The sequence below is a fragment of the Dipodomys spectabilis genome, unplaced genomic scaffold, assembly GCF_019054845.1.
Source record: "Dipodomys spectabilis isolate Male_0828 unplaced genomic scaffold, ASM1905484v1 ptg000219l, whole genome shotgun sequence".
NCBI classification, from domain to species: domain Eukaryota; kingdom Metazoa; phylum Chordata; class Mammalia; order Rodentia; family Heteromyidae; genus Dipodomys; species Dipodomys spectabilis.
Window position 1 is genome coordinate 747,075 of NW_024870896.1, and position 25,613 is coordinate 772,687.

The 25,613-nt window shown below is 42.9% G+C and overlaps 1 protein-coding gene across 1 annotated transcript in view; it reads right to left on the minus strand.

Annotated features, from left to right (window-relative positions):
• Arih1 (ariadne RBR E3 ubiquitin protein ligase 1) overlaps window positions 1–25,350 on the minus strand; it is a 73,836-nt gene extending 48,486 nt beyond the window's left edge. Inside the window, exons 1-2 of the mRNA XM_042697391.1 lie at window positions 24,945–25,350; window positions 4,152–4,219 (exon numbers count right to left, since the gene is read on the minus strand). Coding sequence (XP_042553325.1) covers window positions 4,152–4,219; window positions 24,945–25,319 — 443 coding nt within the window. The 5' untranslated portion in view covers window positions 25,320–25,350. The remainder of the gene's footprint in view (window positions 1–4,151; window positions 4,220–24,944) is intronic.
• Between the last annotated feature and the right edge of the window lie 263 nt (window positions 25,351–25,613).

Genomic DNA, 25,613 nt, shown 5'->3' on the forward strand with positions numbered 1-25,613 from the left:
CCAGGGGCTTCATGCACACCAGGCAAGCACTCTATCACTAAGCCCCATTCCCAGCCACAGGGAATCATGTTTCCACTGCTCTGTGTTCTCTTCTGTTTGTGGTGCTGTCACTGTTTGACATTCTAAAAGAAGTATAATAGTATCTCACTTTTTAATTTCTATTGCTGTTGTGACATTAGACATGTTTTCATATGCTTATCTGCCATCTGGATATTTTCTTTGATGAGCTATCTGTTAAAGTCTTCTACTCTTCTTTAAATTTTTTCAGACAAAGCTCACTATCTAAGACTAGGATAGCATCTAACTATCTTGCCTCAATCTCCCAAGTACTGATTAACATCAATTGTGCATTCCATTTCCCAGTTAGGCCTAGTTTTAACTGGTTGGTGGTTGTTTCAAGTGATCTTTTATACTTTGATTAGAGTCCTTCAATAGATGTATCTGCAAAAATTTTTTCTCCCAGTCTGAGATTAGTCATTTTCTTTGCTCTCTTTAAATTTAAAAGTTACTTCAAAAATGTTCCATATTTAGCTTGTGTGTGTGTGTGCGCGCGCACACACGCGCGCACACACACACACACACACACACACACACACACACAGAGTGTGCCAGTCCTGGGGCTTGAACTCAAGGCCTAGGAGCTATCTTTGAGTTTTACTGCTCAACACTACAACTCTGCCACAACAGCTCCACTTCCAGCTGTTCTGGTAGTTAATTGGAAATGAGTCTCATGGGCTTTCACACAGATCTCAGCATCCTGCGAAGCTAGGATTACAGGCATAAGCCCCTGGTGCCTGGTCATATTTAGCTTTTTGTTGTTGGTATTCTGTATTTCAAGACTGTCTACTTTTAAGTCTCTGCCTTAGTTCTTGATTTTTGTCCTAACTTCTGGGGTTGATTTTATTTGAGGTAAAAATACTTGAGGTAACAACAAAAACACTTAAAACTAAATTTCCCTGTATCTCCTCTTTAACCACTTTTCATATTTATGTATATACTCATTGTTTAGTTCTACTATAGAATAAGAAGACAATGTATCAAGAGGAGTCACAGAACAAACTAATATACAAGAATAATATTATTAGGAAGTAGCACTGTAGCTCAAGTGGTAGAGCACTCACCTTGAGCTAAATAGCTGAGGGACAGCGCCCAGGCCCAGAGTTCAAGCCCCACGACTGACCCCCCCCCCCCAAAAAAAAAAATATATATATATATATTAAAAAGAATGACCTAGGGCTGGGAAAGTGGCTCAGTGGTAGAGCGCTTGCCTTGCATGCATGAGGCCCTGGGTTCGATTCCTCAGCACCACATAAGCAAAAAGGAAAATGCTAGAAGTGGTGCTATGGCTCAAGTGGTAAGAGTGCTAGCCTTGAGGGACAGCGCCCAGGCACAGAGTTCAGGCCCCATGATCGGACCCAAAAAAGAAAAAAAAAGAATGACCTAGATACTGTTGGGATAAACAGTTTGCCATAGCTAAAGAGCAGAATTCACACCTGTAATCCCAGCTACTCAGGAGGCTGAAATATGAGGGTCAAGTTTCAAGGCAGTTCAAACATAAAATATCCAAGTCTTTTATTTCCAATTAACTAGTAAAAACCAGAAATGGAAATATGTCTCAAGTGGAGAACACTAATCTTGAGTAAACTGCCCTGAGTTCAAGCCTCAGTATCAGCGCGCGCGCACACACACACACACACACACACACACACACACACACACAGTAGAATGGATGAACAAAAAAGTAAATTAAAAGAATTTTCACTAGACACCAGTGGCTCATGCCTATAATCCTAGCTACTCAAGATGCTAAGATCTGAGGATCCTGGTTTGAAGCCAATATGGGCAGGAAAGCCTGAGCCTCTTATCTCCAGATGACTAAAAACCTGGAAGTGAAACTGTAGAATATAGTTTAAAGTGGAACTGGTAAAGTGATAGCCTTGCACAAAAGAAGTCTAAGAGCCCAGGCCCTGAGTTCAAGCCCCTGTGATGGCTCAAAAAAAATTCACACAACAGAATACAAGGATGAAGATGCAAGTCTATATATTTCAGCAGGTAATTATAAAGATTTTCCAGGAGCTGGGAATATGGTTTAGTGGTAGAGTGCTAGCTTTGAGCAAAAGCAGCTCAGGGACAGTGCTCAGGCCGAGTTCAAGTCCCACAACAGGGGTAGAAAAATGAAAAGGCAAACTGTGAAAAAAACTACTAAGAATTTCTGAAGACTAAAAGGCATTAATTCTCAGACTGGTTGTTCAAAATCCACATCTAGAAAAATTATAATAAACTTCAAAAAATTAAGAGTTTCTCAGGCACGGTGGCTCAAGCTGCAATCATAGCTACTTGATAGGCAGAAAGAAGGGTATAGTGGTTTGAGACCAGCCCAAGGGGGGAAGGAAGCACATGGGCTGCTGCAGTGGCACGTGCCTATCATGTACATTGACACCACGTAGGTAGGAGTTCTTAGAAGCCTAGGCCAGCCCAGACAAAATTCAAGACCCTAGTTTAAAAATAATCACTGTAAAATAGGCTGGAGCAAAGGTGTGGTTCAATAGTGGCACATCAACCTTTAATGAAAAGAAGCCAAGTATGAACCCTTGAGTTCAAGCCTTACTACCAGTACCAAGGGAAGGGAAAAAAAAAAAAAGGGGGGGGGGGGGAGGAGAAGAGCTGAAGGAATGGCTCAATTGTCAGAGCACCAGCCTAGCAAGTGTAAAGCCCTAAATTCAATGGGGAGAAGTGGTTAATACTCAAAGTTTACAAGCTTGACTTAGCCGGGTGTCGGTGGCTCATGCCTGTAATCCTAGCTATTCAGGAGGCTGAGCTCTAAGGATCATGGTTCAAAGCCAGCCAGGGCAGGAAAGTCCGTGAAACTCTTTATCTCCAATAAACCACCAGAAAACTGCAAATGGTGCAGTGGCTCAAGTGGTAGAGTGCTTGCCTTGAGCTGAAAAGCTGAGAGACAGCGCTCAGGCTCAGAGTTCAAGCCCATGACTGACCAAAAAAAAAAAAAGCAGCAGCATTAATTCTTCATAAACCCTGAGAAGGCTGTATATGATATGTATTTAAGACATAAGACTTTGGAGACCATCAAACCTGTGCTACAACATTTAAGTTACAAGTTAGATTCCACCTCAATTAAGTAGAGATGTCAGCTTCTAGGCCCATAAGATTATCAGGAGGACAAAATCCACTAGCATCTAACGGAATGCTCAGTAATGGACAGTTGCATTACCATATTAAATTATAACTAGCATGTAAGATGTGTAAAATAATTTATAAACTCCTGGTAGAAGTGAATGTGATTTACACTGCACTCTGATTTTACAAATCAAATGGAGAAAAAAAATCAAATGATAAATATTTTCTGTTTACTTCTCACAACACTCGAGTTGTTAGTTCCTAACATCTAGCTATAACCTTTATTTATTTATTTTTGGTGGGTTGTAGGGCTCGAACTCTGGGCTTGAGCGCTGTCCCTGCACTCTTCAGCTCAAGGCCAGCGCTCTACAGCTTGAGCCACAGTGCCACTTCCAGTTTTCTAGTGGTTTATTGGAAATAAGAGTCTCACGGAGTTTCCTGCCCGGGCTGGCTTTGAACCACAATCCTCAGATCTCAGCCTCCTGAGTAGCTAGGATTACAGGCGTGAGCCACCGGCGCCTGACATATTTCCAGTTCTTGATGTTCAAGAAGATACATGTAGAAATTTAAGCAGATCCCTCTTGCTACCTCTAAAATAAGATTAAGCCTGAATTCTCTAATGCAAAGTTCACTATAAAATTCATAGATGAGGGCTGGGAAGGTGGCTCAGTGGTAGAGCGTTTGCCTTGCATGCCTGAGGCCCTGGGTTCGATTCCTCAGCATCACATAAGCAAAAAGAAAAAAGCCGGAAGTGGCGCTGTGGCTCAAGTGGTAGAGCGCTAGCCTTGAGCTGAAGACCTGAGGGACAGCGCCCAGGCCCAGAGTTCAGGCCCCACGACCGGGCCCCCCCCCAAAAAAAAAATTCATAGATGAGAATTACAAAAAAATTAAGTTACTACTTCATATTAGTTTGTTCATATAATGGTATACAATGTATTTCTTACGTCTAGTAAATTCAGTTCAACAGATGTCCTCTGTTACTTCTAGATACAAAGCTGAAAAATATAGTTACTTACCTTTCCATTAGCTTCTCTTTATCCCAATTGAAGTGGCTAAGGAGTATTCTTGTGATTGTTGCTGGATTCTAAAGGAGGGGGGAAAAAAGTCATTTTAGGTAGTTGTATTTCACTAACCTTTCCCTCACCCAAAGAGACCATGTCTAGTTCTTAAGCCCAGGCTGGTATCACCAAATTCATTTCTCTAAGGATTGCAGGTATGTGCCACTAAGCTTCTTTACTGACATTTAAAGACTCTATAAAGCAGAGCAGCAGTGGCTCACACCTGTAATCCTAGCTATTGAGGAGGCTGAGATCTGAGGATCACTGTTCAAAGCCAGCCCAGACAGTAAAGTCTATGAGAATCTTATCTCCAATTAATCATCAAGAAAGCCAGAAGTGAAGCTGTGGTTCAAGTGGCAGAGTACTAGCCTTAAGCACAAAAGCTCAGGGATAGGACCCAGGCCCTGAGTTCAAGCACAAGGACCAGCACATACACAAAAAAGAAATCTACATTGAATTTTCCACAATACACTCAAATGAAGTTTCCTATTGTTGTGCATGTTTGTGTGTGTACACGATGTGTAAGAACATGCATGGAGGGTAGAGGAGATTTATGCTGAGGACAGAACCCAGAGTCTTGTACATGCTAGGCAGGTACTGTACTACTGAGTCCCATACAGAGACCTCTAACCCAGGATACATTTTTATTACCTTAAAATTTTAATTCTAAGATCAAGACTATTTTAAAACAGCATGTCTGACATACTATGCCAAATTTTTACAGGATTCAAAAACAGTCAACAAGAAATTAAATGACAAACTACTATTAGTAAATCAGGCACTCAAGCTGGGAAGGTGGCTTGGCATTAGAGTGCTTGCCTAGCATACATCAAGCCCTGGGTTCCATTCCTCAGTACCACATACACAGAAAAAGCCAGAAGTGGCACCGTGGCTCAAGTGGTATAGTGCTAGCCTTGAGCAAAAGAGGCTCAGGGACAATGCTCAGGCCCTGAGTTCAAGCTCCAGGACTGGCCAAAAAGAAAAAAAGCTGACACTAATTAAAATTTGTTGCAATTAAGATTTAACAGGGGGGGCTGGGAAGGTGGCTCAGTGGTAGAGCGCTTTCCTTGCATGCATGAGGCCCTTGGGTTCGATTCCTCAGCACCACATAAGCAAAAAGCCAAAAGCCAGAAGTGGCGCTGTGGCTCAAGTGGTAGAGCGCTAGCCTTGAGCTGAAGAGCTGAGGGACAGCGCCCAGGCCCAGAGTTCAGGCCCCACGACCGGACCCCCCCCTAAAAAAAAAAAGATTTAACAGGGGGAGGGGTTGTTGAAAGGTGGGGGGGTGTGTAGCTGAGGAGGTGGGAGGAAAGGGATGGTAGGGGAAAACAAAGGAGGAGGCAACAATGTTGGATAAGAAATGTACTCATGGGGGGCTGGGAAGGTGGCTCAGTGATAGAGCGCTTGCCTTGCATGCCTGTGGCCCTAGGTTCGATTCCTCAGCACCACATAAGCAAAAAGAAAAAAAAAAGCCAGAAGTGGTGCTGTGGCTCAAGTGGTAGAGCACTAGCCTTGAGCTGAAGAGCTGAAGGACAGTGCCCAGGCTCAGAGTTCAGGCCCCATGACTGGACCCAAAAAAAAAAAAAAAAAAAAAAAGAAATGTACTCATGGGGCTGGGAAGGTGGCTCAGTGGTAGAGCACTTGCCTTGCATGCATGAGGCCCTGGGTTCGATTCCTCAGCACCACATAAGCAAAAAGAACAAAGCCGGAAGTGGTGCTGTGGCTCAAGTGGTAGAGCGCTAGCCTTGAGCTAAAGAGCTGAGGGACAGCACCCAGGCCCAGAGTTCAGGCCCTACGGCCAGACCCAAAAATAAAAAATAAATAAATAAATAAATAAAAATAAAAGAAATGTACTCACTACCTATTTCATATAACTGTAACCCCTCTATACAGTATTTTCATAATAAAAAAATTTGATTACAAAAAAAAAAAGATTTAACAGGGAGGGCTGGAAAGGTGGCTCAGTGGTAGAGCGCTTGCCTTGCATGCCTGAGGCCCTGGGTTCGATTCCTCAGCACCACATAAGCAGAAAAGGCTGGAAGTGGCACTCTGGCTCAATGGTAGAGCACTAGCCTTGAGCTGAAGAGCTGAGGGACAGCACCCAGGCCCAAAGTTCAGGCCCCATGACTGACAAAAAAGAAAAAAAAAAAAAAAAGATTTAACAGGGAGCTGGGAATATGGCTTAGAGGTAGAGTGCTTGACTAGCATGCATGAAGCCCAGGGTTAGATTCCTCAATACAGCACCAAAGTGGTGCTGTGGCTCAAGTGGTAGCAGGGACAGTGCCCAAGTGCTAAGTTCAAGCCCCAGAACTGGCCAAAAGAAAGATTTAACAGGGCCAGGCACTGGTTGCTCACACCTATAATCCTAGATTCTCAGGAGGCTAAGAACTAAGGATCACAGTTCAAATCCAGCCCAGACAGGAAAAGTCTGTGAGATTCTAATCTCCACTTAGCTACCAGAAAACTGGAAGTGATGCTGTGGCTCAAAATGGTAAAGTATTAGCCTTGACCAAAAAGAGCTCAGGGATAGTGCCCAGGTCCAGAATTCAAGCCTCATGACCTTCCTCCATGGCCCCCCCACCCCAAAAAAAACCAGGCTGACACATCAATGCACTAAATATGATCAACATGGTTTCTAAGAATGGTTTAAACAAATCCAAAGCATTTTTAAATCATAGAATACTTCTGAAACATTTTATCTAAAATGAAAAAAGAACCATGCTATGTAATAATATATATGCAGTCTATGTACTCTTAGGGTGCTTTTTTATATGAGAGGGCTGTTTCATTTCTAGAAGGAAAAGCAAATAACACTATAAAATAAAATTGAAGTTTTTACCCTATCATTCAGTGGGGTCCAGAATATCTCTATTTCATATAAAAGTGCCTGGCCTTATACCCATATTTTTAAAAATGTACTTTATACAAAATTAAAAAGAGAATGAATGGGGCTGGGAAGGTGGCTCAGCGGTAGAGTGCATGCCTTGCATGCATGAGGCTCTGGGTTCGATTCCTCAGCACCACAAAAGCAGAAAAAGCTGAAAGTGGTGCTGTGATTCAAGTGGTAGAGCGCTAGCCTTGAGCTGAAGAGCTGAGGGACAGCGCCTAGGCCCAGAGTTCAGGTCCCACGACCGGCAAAAAAAAAAAAAAAAAAGAGAGAATAACTAAATACAATCAAACTATAAAACTTATAGGAGAAAAGTTTTGTGGCCTTAAGTTGGCTTAACAGTACAGATAAATACAAATCAAAAGCACAGCTGAAGTTCCAACACCAAAAGCTCCTAGCTACAATAATATCTACTGGGTACTGGCTGTCAGCCAAAGCTACAATACTCAAAGTAACCAGTTGTGGACAACCCAAGCTCAGAGCTGTTGTCACCTTTAAGGGAGTTGCTTTGACTACTCACAATTCAGATTCCAACAGAGCAAAATAATCAGCTGAATGGTGACATGTGTTCAGATCCATTGGTTGCCAGAGACTAAGGTGAGAAAGGGAGGTGGCTGAAAAACCATGCAAAAGGCAAATGGGGCCAGGGATCAGAGAACCACTTTGGTTATCTCACTATGGTCATAACTACACAATTTCAGGCATTTTCAACTTAGAATTGTAGATCCAAAATTACAGACTCTACTGTATGTAACATGAAATATACATTTAAAATTTTAAGTAATAAAAGTAGTCTGGGCTGTAATCCATATACTAAGGAAGCAAAGATCTGAGGATCTCAGTTCAACGGCAGCCTGGGCAGAAAAGTCTGAGATTTATCTCTAATGAACTACCAGAAAACCAGAAGTGGTGCTGTGGCTACGAATGGTAGAGCACTAGCTTTAAGTGAAAGAGCTCAGGGACAGTGCCCAGGCCCTGAGTTCAAGCCCCACAACTGAAAAAAATATAAAATAAAAAGTAAACTGCCCTGGAACACCTATAGAAATTACTTTAAAAAGAACAATGAGGGCTGGGAAGTTGGCTCAGTGGTAGAGCACTTGCCTTGCATGCCTGAGGCCCTGGGTTCGATTCCTCAGCACCACATAAGCAAAAAGAAAAAAGCCGGAAGCGGCGCTGTGGCTCAAGTGGTAGAGCGCTAGCCTTGAGCTGAAGAGCTGAGGGACAGTGCCCAGGCCCAGAGTTCACGCCCCAAAACTGGACCCAAAAAAAAAAAAAAAAGAATAATGAACAAGGAACAAGGTGCCAGCACATTGTAATCCTACTCAGAAGGGCTGAGATCTGAAGATCTTGACTCAAAGTCAGCTGGTTTATCTCCAATAAACGACCAAGAAAGCCAGAAGTAGAACTGTGGCAAGTGGTAGACCAATAGCCCAGGCCCTGAGTTCAAGCCCCAAGACCAGCACAAAAAAAGAAAGTTCCACATCTATCTAATCTCACAATCAAATATGAAAGAGAATTAGGGTCAGGTTGATCCAGTCAAATCTCAAGACCCTACTTGAAAAACAAGTCAAAACCAAAATGATTGGCAGCATGACTCAAATGATAGAGTACTTGCTATCAAGCAGAGGGCTCTGACTTCAAACCCAATACCACAAAAATACAAAAAAAAAAAAAAGTTGAAGATTTCTAGTTTGGGGGACTTGCTTTTGCAGCACTGGGGACAGAATCACGAACGATAGGGAATCACAATACTACTGAGCTAAACTCTCTACCCCTAGCTTAAGTTCTTAAAACTTACCTGCAAGTTACATTTTGCAATTCAATATAGCAATGCTTTCCTTTTTTTTTTTTTAAGCTGCAAAAGCAGGAACAAGAAACTGATACTGTAATTGCTATCAGGTAAACATTGCAAATATTTAAATAGAAACGCTAGGGCTTAAGTTGTAGCTTCATGGGAAAGTGCTTGCTCAGCATGCACAAGACCCTAGGCTTGTTTGCCCAGAAGTATAAGAAACAAAACCATAATTAAACAATTAAAAAGAAAAGTATCTTTATATTAGCTATGTTAGCTAAAGAGTGACCTAGAAGGCTTACTTTCAGGAAGATGTTCCAGCATCAGGCATACCATTAACATGTGAATACACACGCATGGGACAGATCTGTCCTTCCTGCTTCTCCTAGCGGGGTTTATAGTATAGGATCTTTGTTGTCATAACTTCCTAAAATCCATTAGGTCACAAAGCAAGCTAATGCTATTAATAACCACCATTTATTTTATTATTTTCTATTAGCATTTCAAACAAAGACAGTGGCAAATGCCATTTTACTTAGCTATTTAACTAATTAAGCAGCCACCTCTTAAAAAATAGAACTGAAGGTATAACCTAGTGGTAATTTTACTACTTATACTAGCTGTATATATTTGATCCCCCAAAAATGAAAAAATAAAATTGTATCCCTTACAAATATTTCAAATTTGTCATGTCAGAACAGGCTTTCCCATAAAGACAGAATAAATAGTACACTTCAAATAATGAAGTACTTGCTGCCAGTAGTACGTGCGCATACACACGAGTACGTATGTTTAATAGTCCTGTAATGACTTGTCTTTGGAATGATTCTGTCCTACCTTTGCTGCTGCAGCCCGCCTGTCCTTTGCATCACTGAATTCATACTTCTGGAAGTACCCAATATGCACTGTAACAGACAGATGGACAGATCAATGGGCCACAGCGGCAAAGGCCAGAGAGACAGACTTGATAAAAATTAAAATCAAGATATATAAAGGGGTGGGGATAAAACAGAAGAAAACACATCTATCTATATTCCATAGTAAAATACTTGAACTTGGTTATCTGCAGCCCTTCTATGCCCATACCCAAATAAAAGTACTCTTTATTACATATTATTCCTGTTTACAAATATAGTAAAATAGTACCACTACAACAGGCAAAATAAATTCATCAGTGTTTATAATATCACTGACAGTTAACAGATACTATGAGCACTTTTTTATAATCCTGCCACATAGATTTTGTTGTTTTGGGTTTTTTTTTTCCAACTAGGTTTCTCATCCATGCACAATTAATTTTAGACATTCTACCACCCTGAAAGAAACCCTGTACTTATTAGGCCCCCAATCTGACAATTAATGATCTACTTTGTCTCTAAAGATTATAAACCTATTCTGTACATTTGTATATATAGGAAGTTGGGCTGGTTAACTATGCTATTTGGTTACAATTATCTAGAAGAACCAGCAAGTGAGAACTTGTCACAATCAGCAAGGTCTGTTTTACTGAGTGAATAGAATTAGCTAACATCGCTTTAAAGCTTCAGCTATGCTCCCACAGTGTTCATTTTTACAAATGAAGCAATAATCAGTAAAACAAAATACCAAGGCTCAAGTTGATGAAAGCAAAACTAATATTGAAAAAAAGGCTACACAATGCCAAAGACTTCAACACCAAAATATTTCAACATTGATTTAACCCCCGCTAATTACAAATGTCTTCCTTCATTCTATACTCAGTTCCAGCCTGACTAACCTCACAGCTTCTTTTCCTCATATCACTTTAAGGAACTTCACCAAAGTTCTCCCAGATTCCTAATCTCTTGGTTCTTTTACTCCCTGAAGTGCCAGCACAGTGGTCTTTATAAACACTAACACCACATTAGTCTCAAAGTATAAAGTTGTTTCACATAACCAGACCCCATCTCAATAGCAAGACCCTAAAGTCTTTCAAAAACTGATCACATGACCAGCCATCTAGCCAGGCTCCTAGCACTCTACTTCTAATCATATCTCAGTAATATTTAGTTCACTACTATTCATTCAACAAACAGGCTAAACACTAATAGCTTCTCCTTTTGAACATTCTATTCCTCCTCCTCGTTGGTCTATCTAGTAAACCAATTTTCCAAAACCCAGCTTCCAACTCTATTTTTCTTTAATCTTCTATGTTTTCTCTTTTTTTATTTTTGAGATAAGATCTTGGTTATATAGTTCAGGCTGGTTTGAAACTTGTAACTCTCCCTTAACTCTACTTAACAAAGACTGGGATTACAGAAATGTACCACCACATCCATCTATTTTCTCAATTTTGAGCCAATAATGCATATGCATAATCTAGCAATAAAAAATTTAAATCCTGAATCCCAAAGTTTACCAATAGTACATGTTCTAGCTTAGCACACTAAGGTGGTTTTTAAATTCAAAGGTTATAGGAAGAGGACTGAGCAATGTGGACCTCAGCATTCAAATTTTGTTTTGGTTACACAGAAGGAACAAAAAGCTGATTCAAAGATAAAAGTTTAGGCCAGGCTCCAGTGGCTCACTCCTAGCTACTCAGGAGGCTGAGATTTGAGGACAACAGTTCAAAGTGAGCCTGGGCAGGAAAATCCCTGAGACTCTTATCTCCAATTAAACACCAGAAAACCAGAAGTGGAGCTGTGGCTCAAGTGGTAGAGCACTAGCCTTGAGCTAAAGAGTTCAGGGACAGCGTTTAGGCTCAGAGTTCAAGCCCCATGACCAACCAAAACAAATAAACAAACAAACAAAAGATAAAACTTTGTGTCACAATTTCCAAGAGTCTTCACTTATAATAACCAGAATCTAGCCGGGCACTGGGGGCTCACACCTGTAATCCTAACTACTCAGGAGGCTGAGATCTGAGGATTGAGGTTCAAAGCCAGCCTGGGCAGCAAAGTCTGTGAAATTCTTCTCTCCAATAAACCACCAGAAAACCAGAAGTGGCGCTGTAGCTCAGTGGCAGAGCACTCACCTTGAGCTGAGAGACAGCGTACAAGCCCAGAGTTCAAGCCCCATGACCGACACACACACACACACACACACACACACAGAATCTTAATAAAAAGGTAACCAAAAACATTTTATTCAGAGATATCTACTAGTTAACATCATCTAGCAACCAGGTTTTTATAAGTAAGCAACTTTTATTTTTATAGATGCACAGTCAAACGTATAGAAGAGGGCTGGGAAGGTCGCTCAGTGGTAGAGTGCTTGCCTTGCACGCATGAGGCCCTGGGTTCGATTCCTCAGCGCCACATAAGCAGAAAAGGCTGGAAGTGGCTTTGTGGCTCAAGTGGTAGAGCACTAGCCTTGAGCTGATGAGCTGAGGGATTGTGCCCAGGCCCAGAGTTCAGTCCCCATGACCGGCCCAAAAAAAAAAAGTATAGAGGACTCAAAACAGTTCAAAACTATAGCAATAATCAAACAGCAACATCAAGACTTATACACTTGCTACTACAAAATTGAGTCATATCTACAAGGACGTAAAAAAACAAATGTGCTTTAGAGTTGTCTGACATTGTATTTGAAAAGGGTACACATGTGCTGCTGTAGTTCTTCCTAGCATGCATAACTAAGGCCTGAGTCGACCCACATAGGACCTCAATCTAAAATACCAATAAAGGGGCTGGGAAGGTGGCTCAGTGGTAGAGTGCTTGCCTTGCATGCATGAGGCCCTGGGTTCAATTCCTCAGCACCACATAAGCAGAAAAAGCCGGAAATAATGCTGTGGCTCAAGTGGTAGAGCACTAGCCTTGAGCTGAAGAGCTGAAGGACAGCGCCCAGGCCCAGAGTTCAGGCCCCTCGACCAGCAAAAAATAAAATAAAATAAAATACCAATAGACTAATCTAATTAATAATCCATAAGAAACAAAAGGAAAACTTATTCTGAATTCTGCATGCAAATGTGCATGTACATACACATACAGTTATTAGATGGACACAAGTAATATATAAGTAAGCTGGATAAAAGTTAAGCTATTGGTTGTAGTCCCCAAATGTTAAACCCTCAAAAGTACAAAAAATTTATCATGCTGTGCACCAGTGGCTCACGTCTGTTATCCTAGCTACTCGGGAGACTAAGACCTGAGGATCACAGTTCAAAGCCAGCCTAGGCAGGAAGTCCATGAGACTCTTATCTCCAATAAACCACTCAGAAAATAGGAAGTGGTACAGTGGCTCAAGTGGTAGAGCGCTAGCCTTGAGCTGAAGAGCTGAGGGACAGCACCCAGGCCCAAAAAGCACCACAACCAACCAAAAAAAAAGGAAGTGATACAACCAAGTAGGTTTAGGTAAGCAGACTACTTACTAGGAGATAGGTATTGCTTTATGGAAAAACTCTAAATCAGAGCTGTTCCAAGAGGAACCACTTAATAGGAAGATGGTATACCAACTGGCATTGTTCATCTGACTATACATGAACCAAAGATTGTAGTAACATGAACCTAATTTTTTTTTCCAGTCCTGGGGCTTGAACTCAGGGCCTGGGCACTCTGCCTGGGCTTCTTTTTGCTCAAGGCTAGCTAGTACTCTACCACTTGTGCCACAGCAACACTTACATCTTTTTCTGTTTATATGATGCTGAGGAATCAAACCCAGGGCTTTGTGCATGCTAGGCAAGCACTGTACTGCTAAGCCATATTCCCAGCCTCCCTGAGCTTCTTTTGCTCAAGGCTAGCACTCTACTACTAAGCCACATTCCCAACCCCAGTTTGTTAATTCTTTCAAGTAAAAGTGGTGTTCCATCAAAATTTGGCTTACATGTTAAAGTGAGCACAATTTTTTTTCTTTGAAATAAAAATCAACCCTAACGTACAGAAGTGCTTTAAGCACTTCACACAGATAATTGAGAAGGCAGGTACTTAAGATATACAAAACTAGTAATTTGGGCTGGGAAATTGGCTCAGTGGTAGAGTTCTTGCCTAGCATGCATGAGGGCCTGGGTTCGATTCCTCAGCACTACATAAGCAGAGAAAAGCCAGAAGTGGCGCTGAGACTCAAGTGGTAGAGCACTAGCCTTGAGCTGAAGAGCTGAGGAACAGCGCCCAGGCCCAGAGTTCAGGCCCCATGACCAACAAAAAAAAAAAAAAGTAAAAATAAAAACTAGTAACTTTACTGCCTCATTTAGGATAAGTGAAGCTGGGATTTTTTACTATGAGTGTGTGCGGTAAAGAACACTGCAGCTGCTAGCACAGTAAAGTGTCACTAACTGGATGTGTACAAGGTGCCATCTACATTTAGCACACCTTTGCTTCCACATTACAAATACAACTGTTACTATAACTGAAAAAGAAAATAATGTCTTAGTATTGTCAAATACTTTTAATACTTTTGCTCTGTGGACCATTCTTTTGAGAATCATTTTATTAAAGCAGTTAATTACAGTATGTCAGTTCACATCAAGTATTAAGGAACTACATGCAAATAAGTTTCATTTAAAAGGACTTAAGAAGCCTCGTTTGTTTCTGTTTTTGCCAGTCCTGGGGCTTGAACTCAGGGCCTGGGCACTGTCCCTGAGCTTCTTTTGCTCAAAGCCAGTGCTGCTCTACCACTTGAACCACAGCGCCACTTTCAGCTTTTTCTGTTTATGTATACTGAGGAATTGAACCTGGGGCTTCACACATGCTAGGCAAGCACTCTACCACTAAGCCACATTCCCAGCCTGAAGCCTCAAGTTTGTCCTCTCAGATTTTTTTTTTTTGGGATTCTTCTTATACTATCATTTTGCCATGATCTAGAAATTATAAAATCATTTAATAGGAAATGAGAAAACCCTTATTTGGTTCCCCTTCAGTTTACTGATGAAGAAAACCAAGGTGGCATACATTTACCAGCAAATTTCCTCCAGAACTTGTCTAGCTTCTACTGTCAAAGACTACTTCTCAAGGACAAGAAGTTGCAGATCTCACCCTCAAAACCTTTTATCTAGCAAGCTGAAGACACTTAGGTAGAGATGGTTACATTACAAGCTCTTGTGGGCTACACCAAGTGTCCATATACAGTGCTAAGTAAACCAGCCAGGAAGCACTGGAAACTTAAGAGGGGAACTGGGAAGAGATGAAGTAATCTGAGCAAGTTCTGAAAAGGAATACATCAGGCAGTTAAGAAGAATCCAAACGAGGCAGACAAGTTTACAAACCCCTTCTCAATCAACAGCTGCATATGGTAGCATACGCCATCATCCCAGCTATGTGGTTATCCTTGCTTCTTTTCCTGCTTTCCCATATCCATATAGTTCTGATCAGGAGAGATCTGTGAAGTTTCCTATTGCTTTTACTAAGGAATCTGAGTATAGGCCTCTTGTCCCTAGATTTCCCCTTCACTATATTACTGTTACAAAACACGAAGTGTCTCCTTTCAACAGGTACCTGAAATGGTAAATGAAACAACCACCAATACAGCCCTCTAAAAAAAAACAAAAAATATTTGTTGAAAAGCAAGACAAACACCTAAATTAGCTTTCAGTTATAAATACTTGCTAAGAAATCAGGAAATATTTGTGTTTAATACTGCACAACTGTGATTCAGAAAGCATATCATCAAGTAATTGAAGCCAGTACTATATGAATTAAAAAGGTTCAAAAGAGATAGATAATCAAGCCAAGTAGTGGTAGAGTGCTTGCCTAGCCTGCATGAAGCCCTGGGTTCAATTCCTCAGTACCACATAAACAGAAAAGGCTAGAAGTGATGCTGTGGCTCAAGTGGTAGAACACTAACCTTAAACTCCAAGACAGTGTCCTGGCCCTGAGTTCAAGCCCAGGACTGGCAAAAAAGGCAAAAAAAAAAAAAAAAAAAGACAGACAGACAGAAAATCAAGCTTAGGAGAAAGTGTCTGAGATTACAGCTATTTTACAGCTAGCTAGTAATAAAAAATGTTATTCAGGGCTGGGAAGGTGGCTCAGTGGTAGAGTGCTTGCCTTGCATGCATGAGGCCCTGGCTTCGATGCCTCAGCACCACATAAACAAAAAGAAAATAAGCCATAAGTGGCGCTGTGGCTCAAGTGGTAGAGCGCTAGCCTTGAGCTGAAGAGCTGAGGGACAGCGCCCAGGGCCCCATGACCGGACACATACACAAAAAAAGAATGTTATTCAATACTTTGTATCTACTGTACTTTTTGCCAAAACCTATCATCAGGTCACTTCAGACAATTTTTTTAAATGTAACCAAATCAAAAAAGGAAGAAAAATAGTACTACTCAACAATGCTTATATGAAAAAAAAAAAAAACCTGAGAATTCCAGAATAGTAACTGCCAGTTCTCATGCAAATTCTCACAAACTTTTGGCCTTAATACCCAAATTTTCTTTCTTTCTATCTTTCTCCTACCTCTTCTCTCCACATCCTCTCCCTCTCTTTTCTTGTATGTGTGTGTGTGTGTACCAGTCCTGAGACTTGAGTCAGGTGTTTGGCACTATACCTGATCATTTTTGTTTAAGGCCGGTACTCTACCACTTGAGCCACAGCGCTCCACTTCTAGCTTTTTGGTAATTAAGAAAATAAGAGTCTCATGAACTTTACTGCACAAGCTGGCTTGAGATGATCATCCTCAGCTCAGCCTCCTGAGTAGCTAGGATTATAGGCATGAGCCACCAGGCCCAGCAAATTCTTTTTTAAAATGAAAAGAGAGATTGGGGGGGCGGGGGGAATTAAGACTAAAAAGTTGCTTTCCTAGAATGGACAAAAGCTCAGTAAGACCTGACACTGATGGCTCACAACCATAATCCTAGCACTGTGCATCTATTATGTACTATATCAACAAGATATTACTGAAGCTAAAGACCTATCACTGAATGAGTAAAATTTAAATAGCAAAAATTTGAGACTATGCCTATGCTTATGCCAGGCGCCAGTGGTTCACACCTATAATCCTAGCTACTCAGGAGGCTGAGATCTGAGGATCATGGTTCAAAGGGAGCCTGGGCAGGAAAGTCCATGAGACTCTTATCTCCAATTAACCACCAAAAAAACCCAGAAGTGGCACTGTGGCTCAAGTGGTAGAGTGCTCACCTTGAGCTGAAGAGCTGAGGGACAGCACTCAGGCCCAGAGTTCAAGCCCTATGACCAAAAGAAAAAAAAAAGTTGGAGCTGGGAATGTGGCTTAGTGGTAAAGTGCTTGCCCAGCATGTATAAAGCCCTGGGTTCTACATACACAGAGAAAAAGCCCCAAGTGGTGCCGTGGCTCAAGTGGTAGAGTGCTAGCCTTGAGCAAAAGAAGCTCAGAGAGAGTGCCCAGGCCCTGAAATCAGGCCCCAGGACAGGCCAAAAAAAAATGTCAGGCACTATTGGCTCATGCAGGTAATCCTACATGAGGACAGCAGTTCAAAGCCATCCATGAGACTTTTTATCTCCAATAAACCTCAAAAAAAAAAAAAAAAAAAAAAACACAGAAGTGGCACTGTAGCTCAAGTGATAAGAGCACTAACTTTGGGCCCAAAAGCATCTAGGCCCTAAGTTCAAGCCCATACCCAACTTACTAACAAATAAATATTAAGAAAAAAAAGGGGGCTGGGAATGTGGTTTAGTGTTAGAGGACTTGCCTAGCATGTATTAAGCCCTGGGTTTGATTATGGGTACCACATATAATAATTATGGGTACCACATAAACAGAAACAGTTGGAAGTGGTGCTGTGGCTCAAGTGGTAGAGAGTTAGCCTTGAGCAACAGAAGCTAGGGACAGTGCCCAGGCCCTGAGTTCAAGCCCCAGGACTGGGGGGAAAAAAAAGTCCAGTGGGCCACTCTAATAAATATAAGTTATATGGAAGTATATTTTTACCTTCACTTAAAAAGAAAATCAAAGCCAGGCGCCGGTGGCTCACGCCTGTAATCCTAGCTACTCAGGAGGCTGAGATCTGAGAATCTCAGTTCAAAGCCAGCCCGGGCAAGAAAGACTGAGACTCCTATCTCCAATAAACCCTAGAAAACCGGAAGTGGCGCTGTAGCTCAAGTGGTAGAGCACTCGCTGCGCCCAGGCCCAGAGTTCAAGCCCCATGACCAACAAAAAAAAAAAAAAAAAGAAAAAGAAAAAGAAAATCAAAACCCCTCTGTACAGTATTTTCACAATTAAAAAATAATCTGAGAGAAAAAAAATAAAATCAAGATCAAGAGTTAAATATTAGAATTAGCTACATCACAAAATAGCTCACCATCACTTAGGACACTAACATTTATTTGCAGTTATACAAACTAACTACAGCAAAGATTCTTGGAGATTAGCAGGCTAAATCAGAAGCTTGCAATTCTAAGTTGCATTAAAATTCTCTAGGTAAGATTTTTACTTACAGTGTTTAGTCCAAACCCCCAGAGACCCATTTACTGGTGGCATCTGGGGATTTTTTTTTTTTAAAGGAAAAACTTGAATTTAGATAAAGAGATTGCCTAAGCCTCAAAATTCTGAAATCTGTACTGGACACACTTTTGTAAGCCTACCTATTCAGGAGATTAAGATCCAGAGGATCAAGGTATGCAACCAGCCTGAGCAGTCTCCATCTCCAAAATAACCAAAAAGTTGGACAGGTGGTATTACCCAAGTGGTAGAGCACCAGCCAACCAAGTTCAAAGTCCTGAGTTCCAACCCCTTACTTCTGAGAACTGCACATGAATTAAAGATTATCTCAAAATTAAAAGTAGAATACTACTCTCCCCAAGTAATTCCACTATGGAGCTATGGTTTGTTTTTTGTGTGCCAGTCCTGGGTCTTGAACTCAGACCCTGGACACTGTCCTAGCTTTCTTGCTCAAGGCTAGTGCTCTACACTTTTGATCAGTTAACTGGAAATGTGTCCCATGGACTTTCCTGCCTGGGCTGGCTTCTAACTACAATCCTCAGATCTTAGGCTCCTGAGTTGCTAGGATTACATGCATGAGCACCAGCAACACACTGGAGCTATGGCTTTTAAAAAGCAACAACAGCCGGGCGCTGGTGGCTCACGCCTGTAATCCTAGCTACTCAGGAGGCTGAGATCTGAGGATCGAGGTTCAAAGCCAGCCCGGGCAAGAAAGACCGTGAGACTCCTATCTCCAATAAACCACCAGAAAACCGGAAGTGGCGCTGTAGCTCAAGTGGTAGAGCGCTCGCCTTGAGCTGAAGGACAGCGCCCAGGCCCAAAGTTCAAGCCCCACAACCGACAAAAAATAAATAAATAAATAAAAATAAAAAGCAACAACAAGTCGGGCGCCCAGTGGCTCACACCTGTAATCCTAGCTACTCAGGAGGCTGAGATCTGAGGATTACAGTTCAAAGTCTGCCCGGGCAGGAAAGTCGGTGATACTCTTCTGTCCAATAAACCACTAGAAAACCGAAAGTGGAACTGTGTCTCAAGCGGTAGAGTGCTTGCCTTGAGCTGAAGAGCACAGGGACAGCACCTAAGCCCAGAGTTCAAGCCCCACGACCAACCAAAACAAAAACCAAACAAACAAAAGCAACAAAATAAGCAGTAGTGTACATCTGTAAACCCAGTACTCAAGAAAGCAGAAACAAAAATAAAGAGTTCCAGACAAACTTGTGCCACAAAAAGTTCCAAGCCAGCTTAGGCTACATGGCAAGACAATCTGAAAAACAAAATTCAAAATAGACTCAATTGGAGACTTTCAAATTCCTGCCAACTCTAAGAAACTGTGCTGTGCTATTATTTCAACCATAATAATTATAAGATAATTAAGAATAGTTATCATTTTACAGGTATGGCATTTATGGTTAACCTAAAATAATCCAAACTACTATGCTTTTCTTTAGTATGTAAATTGACTGGAAAATATACAATAGTTGTAATTTACCTCTTGCAAGAAGGATGGATAGACTCTAAAATGGCCTCCAATGCTCTTAATCTCCTTCACATCTTCCTATAATCTCTTCCTGAGTGTGGATGGATTCAGTTACTTCTAATAAATCTATCACATTGATGGATGTTACTTTTGAGATTAAGTCATAAAACAACTGGCTGTGGTTTCTCTCTTGGAAACAGGTACTACACTGTAAGCCACCATTTAATGAAGAGGTCCACAAGACAAGCCTCTGGCCAACAACCACCCAGTGAAAGTCTGAGGCCTGCAACAATTCCAAGAGTGAACTTCGAAGGGGATCCTCTCCCAAGCAAGCCTTGAGAATTCCAACACTTCTGACACTCTGGTATTGACCTGGTTTTACTTCACCCAGAACGATGAATTATAAAAACTATGGTAATATTTGTTATTTTTAGTCACTAAATTTTGCAATAAGGTGGGGCCAAAAAAAAAAAAAACTAATAAAGTAGACACAGGTCGAAAAGCAAAAGAATCTATCTGATAGACTTCTCTGCCTGCCTTTCTCCATAGTATAAGATCTTTCAGGTTCTACTTTAGCAGCTATCATTACCATGACATCCTCATTCATTCATTCATTCATTTTGCCAGCCTGGGGCTTGAACTCAAGGCCTAGGTGCTATCCCTGAGCTTCTTTTGCTCAAAGTTAGCTCTGTATCACTTGAGTCACAGTGTAACTTCCATCTTTTTCTGTTTATGTGGTACTGAGGAATCAAACCCAGGGTGGGCTTCATGCATGCTAGGCAAACACTCTACCACCAAAGCCCAACCCTCTTTATTCTTGCCTTTTAGTAACTTACAATGGCTTCCTATCCCTATTCCATCCATCCCAAATCATCCTCATCTTCCAGACCATGTTTTAGTCTATGAATACTTATTGCTATCCACTTAGCACTTAATTAAGCCACTTACTGACCAAATAGCTCTTTGAAATGTTTTAGGTCAAAGATTATAAACTGCAATAATCTAACAAAAGCAACTGCAATAATCTAACAAAAGCAAAACGCACACCCACTTCCTGCTTTTTTTGGGGGGGGGAGGGGGGGGTCAGTGGTGGGGCCTGAGCACTGTCCCTCAGCTCTTCAGCTCAAGGCCAGGGCCTCACGCAGGCAAGGCCAACCACTGAGCCACCTTCCCAGCCCCACCCACTTCCTTTTTTACAAAGTTTCCCTTACATAAAGGCTCCTTTTCCTCAGCATACCCTTCCTAAAGGCTGCCTCTCTTCCACCTTTCTCTAGGTCAAATCATCACAGTAGATGAACTACCATTGTTCTCAGGGTTCAGGACTATCACTAACACAGCTAAAATGCGTAGATGCTCAGGCTCCACTCTTGGAAATGGGGAGCAAAGACCTCTATGATCCCCTCCTCTAAAATACTACCTTACTGGGGCTGGGAAGGTGGCTCAGTGGTAGAGTGCTTGCCTCAAATGCATGAGGCCCTGGGTTCAATTCCTCAGCACCACATAAGCAGAAAAAGCCAGAAGTGGCTCTGTGGCTCAAATGGTAGAGCTATGGCTCAAATGGCAGAGCGCTAGCTTTGAGCTGAAGAGCTGAGGGACAGCACCCAGGCCCAGAGTTCAAGCCCCATGATCGACAAAAAAACAAAAACAAAAACAAAAAAAAAACTACCTTATAAGTTTGGGGGGAGGAAAAAAAATTTTTTAGAATGACTATGTTATGTTAATCAGGGAACTTAGTACAGCCCTTGCTGACAGCAATTTAGTAGGTAACATTCATCAAGCAATATAAATGAACAAATTTTCTAACTTGAAATTCAACTTATCCCAAGCCCCCCCCAAAAAAACAAGACTTGACAAGTTACTTATTGACAAGATGAAGTTGTTCAGAGTCCTTGTTTTGTAACCTGCCCTGAAAACATAAAACATGATATAACGATGGTGGCTCATATCTATAATTCTAGCTACTCAGGAGGCTGAGATCTGAGCATTGCTTTTCAAAACCAGCCCAGGCAGGAAAGGCAGTGAAACTTTTATCTCCAATGAGCCAGCAAAAAAAGCTGCAAGTGGCTGGGCTTGGGTGGCTCACACCTGTAATCCTAGCTACTCAGGAGGCTGAGATCTGAGGATAACAGTTCAAAGTCAGCCCGGGCAGGGCAGGAAAGTCCATGAGATTCTTTTTTTTTTTTTCCATGAGATTCTTATCTCCAATAAACCATTCCAAAAACCAGAAGTAGCACAATGGCTCTGGTGGTAGAGCTCTAGTCTAGCTGAAGAGCTGAGGGACAGTGCCCAGGCCCAGATTTCAAGTGCCAGGACCAACCAATTAAAAAAAAAAAAAGCAGCTGGAAGTGGATTATTGTTCAAGTGGTAAAGTACTAGTTTGAGCAAAAAGCTCAGGGACAGAGTCCAGGCCATGCCTTCAAGACACAGAACTGGCAGCAGACACATAGACACACACAGACACAGACTCACACACAGACAGAGACACACACACACACACAAAATAAAGAGCTTTTCCATTCAAGGGTAGTGCTCTACCACTTTGAGCCACAGCTCCACTTCCAGTTTTCTGGTGGTTAACTGGAGAGGAGACTCATGGATTTATTGGTTGGGCTGGCTTTGAACCCCAATCCTTAGATCTCAGCCTCCTGAGTAGCTAGAATACAGCCAAGAGCCACATGAGACTGGCTTCCTTCAGTTTTTTTTTTCCAATGTGCCCAAGTCATCTTTGTAATAAGCCTAGTTTGGTCACAGTCAACATACCACTCACAAAGACATGGTCTAGCATATACTCCAGCCTTCAATTTTACTTTATTTCTTAATATGAACTTTAGACAAGGCATAGACACTTTCAGAAATTCTACTTATGAACATACTTAATATGAAGTAGACTAGAAAAAATTTTTCAAAATTCAGGCAAGGAAATATAAGTCATTTTAGCCGGGTGCCGGTGGCTTATGCCTATACTCCTAGCTACTCAGGAGGCTTGAGATCTGAGGATCACAGTTCAAAGCCAGCTCGGGCTGAAAAGTCCCTGAGGCTCTTATCTCCAGTTAACCACCAGAAAACCAGAAACAGTGTGTGGCTGAAGTGGAAGAGCAACAGCCTTGAGCTGAAGAGCTCAGGGTCAGCACCCAAGCCCTGAGTTCAAGCCCCTCAACCACAAAAAAATAAAATAATAGGCCATCTAAAAAAAAAAAAAATCCCTAGTTTTTTGTAGGTCTTGTTAGTTCATTCCATCAGCATTTATTCTCTCACCTAAACTAAGAAAAAATTATGTCATTCACATTAGCCACATTTCTGTTCTAAAACTGACCTAAAAAACCTCATTTTGGACCTTGTTAAGTACAACAAATCTGAGATGAGAAAGTTGGATAAGATTTAACTGCAGGCAAATATTGGCATTTATAAATCAGTCAAGAAGTTACTTGTAATAAATCTCCATGAGTACTTTAAAAACCTAATTAAAATGTCAATATTTTATACAGTGACGAAGACAATTCAAAGTTTTACTGCAAATTCTTCCTTAAGGCATCCTCCCTCCCCCTAACCCCCCAGAAAAAGAAAATTTTTTCAGTTTAGAGGCTTAAGAACTCTGTGTGTGCGCGCGTGCGTGCGTGCGTGTGCGTGTGTATTTTGCCAGTTCTGGAGCTTGAATTCAGGGCCTGATCACTGTACTTGAGCTTCTTTTTGCTCAAGGCTAGCACTCTACCTCTTGAGCCACAGGGTCACATCCGTCTTTTTCTGTTTATGTGGTACTGAGGAATCAAACCCAAGGCTTCATGCATGTTAGCCAAGCACTCTACAACTAAGCCACATTCCCAGCCCTCGACTTATATTTCTAAGAGCAGTAAAACTTCTTTCTTCTACAACCCTTCCACTTCCCTCTTACACTGCATTATCTACACTAAAACTTGAGATTTCCACTGTTTAGCAACAGTACAGAGTTTTTTGTTATTATTCAAAACATGGTTTTCAAATAAAGCCTGAACTGTGGTTCCATTTTCAAAACTGGTGCTTATTAGACAATACTATAAAAATCTGTTTAATGACCAAAGGTCAACAAGTAAATACTACTAACCTGTCGGTGAATATTTAGCCAACCAATTTGATTTTGATTTTTATCTTTCTTGGTTGTACTGCAGTTTCGAATGCTGGCTCTTGTGCTTACAAGTGAAGCCAACCAATTAAAAATAAAGGGAAAGGGGGAAAAAAGGAAGGAAAAAAGGGAGGAAGGGAGAGGGGGGATGCAAAAAAGTGCTAGTAACAATGTTTATATAGTTTCTGTCCATGTTAATCAATGTTTCCTGAAAGACGGAATGAACTAAGATTTCGTTTTTATTTATTATCTCCTTGACCTTTTCTGACAACTACTCTTCCAAACAAATGCAAATCTATTTCCTAGAGCTCAGAAATATAAAAATCTGATGTTCGGGGTTAAAGGAAATGTGGTTATCAACTTAAACCAAGTCTGACTGAGCACAGAATAGAAATTTTCAGAGAAAGGAGCTCAAAAGCTGAAAGCCTCGGCTTTCTCACTCACAATAGAGTCTTGTCCAATTAGACAACACTGTGTTTTGTTGTTAGAGCTACAAGGACCAGTGGAGAAATCGGTAGTAACTATTTCCAACAGCTTCAAACAAGTAGTATTTGGGTCCCAAACAGAAAAGACATTTAAAAAAAAAGACGTAAGCAAAAGCCCCACTCACCCTGGGGGGCGAAGGTGGAAAAGAAGGCCCAACCGTACCTCTTCCGAGAACCACTTCCCTTCCCCCACCTTTAAGTAGGCACTTAAGACTGCCAAGGAGATCCATTTCTTTATTAACTGGTGCCCACTTGGGGCAATCGTACACCAAGCTGCTCTTAGGCCTAGCTAATCCCTTTCCAAAACTGCTCGAGATAGACGGACCGAGACCGAGCCGATTCTTCCATACTCCACTTCCACCGACCCTTCTCCTCCGCCCGGGACGAAAGGACAACCTGGCCCGGGGCGGGGGAGGGGAGGGGGGAGTTGTTCCACGGTCTGGGATCGCCAGCAACAGCAAGCCCAGGCGGCTCCAGGCCTCCGCCATAGCCAGCAGGAGCGGGGAAGCACCGCCCCTCCCGCGTACCTCCCGATCCCGACCAGCCAGCGAACGTCTGCTTTCCACCGGGCTCTGTCCTCGGCCCAGAGGCAGCAGAGACGCCAGAGCCCGGGGTGCCGGGGACCGGGACTGCGCACCAGGCCGCCGGGCCCCGTCCCGCAGGGACGCTCCGGGTCCCCCCCCCCGCCATCCCGCTCCGCCCCCCCCCCCACTCACCTGGATGACCTCGTTGACCTCCCGGATACACTCCACCATGTGTTGGAGAATCTGCTCGGCCGTGAGCACTTCGTAGCGGTAATCCTCCTCCTGCTCGTGCCCCGGGCCGCTGCCGCCGCCGCCGCCCCCGCCGCCGCCGCCGCCGCCGGGCCCCAGAGCGCTGCCGCCGCCGCCGCCCGTCTCCCCGCACAGCAGTCCGTCCCGCTCGCCGCCGACGCCCAGCCCGGGCTCCACCAGCTCCACCTCGCCCAGGTCCAGGTTATCATCGTCCGGCTCGTCCTCGTCCTCGTCCTCCTCCTCCTCGGCGCCGCTGTCCTCCTCGCTGCACTCCTCGTCCTCGTCGAACTCGTAGTTGTAGCCCTCGTCCGAGTCCATGGCGCGACGCGCGGGCGGGCGGGCAGGCGACCCGGGCGGGCGAGGCGGGCGGCCGGGGCGGGGAGAGGGCGGGGACGCCGAGGCCGCGGCGCGAGCGCCGGCTCCGGCTCCGGCTGCGAATCCGGCTCGGGCTCCGACTGAGGGCCGGACGCAGGCCTGGCTCCGGGCCCCCCGCGGGCCGCGGCTCCTCCCCGGGCGCGGCGGTTGACGGTTGGCGGCTGGCGGCTGGCGGCTGGCGGCGGCGGCGGGGAGGGCGCGGTGGAGGGAGGGAAGGAGGGAGGGAGCGAGGGGGCC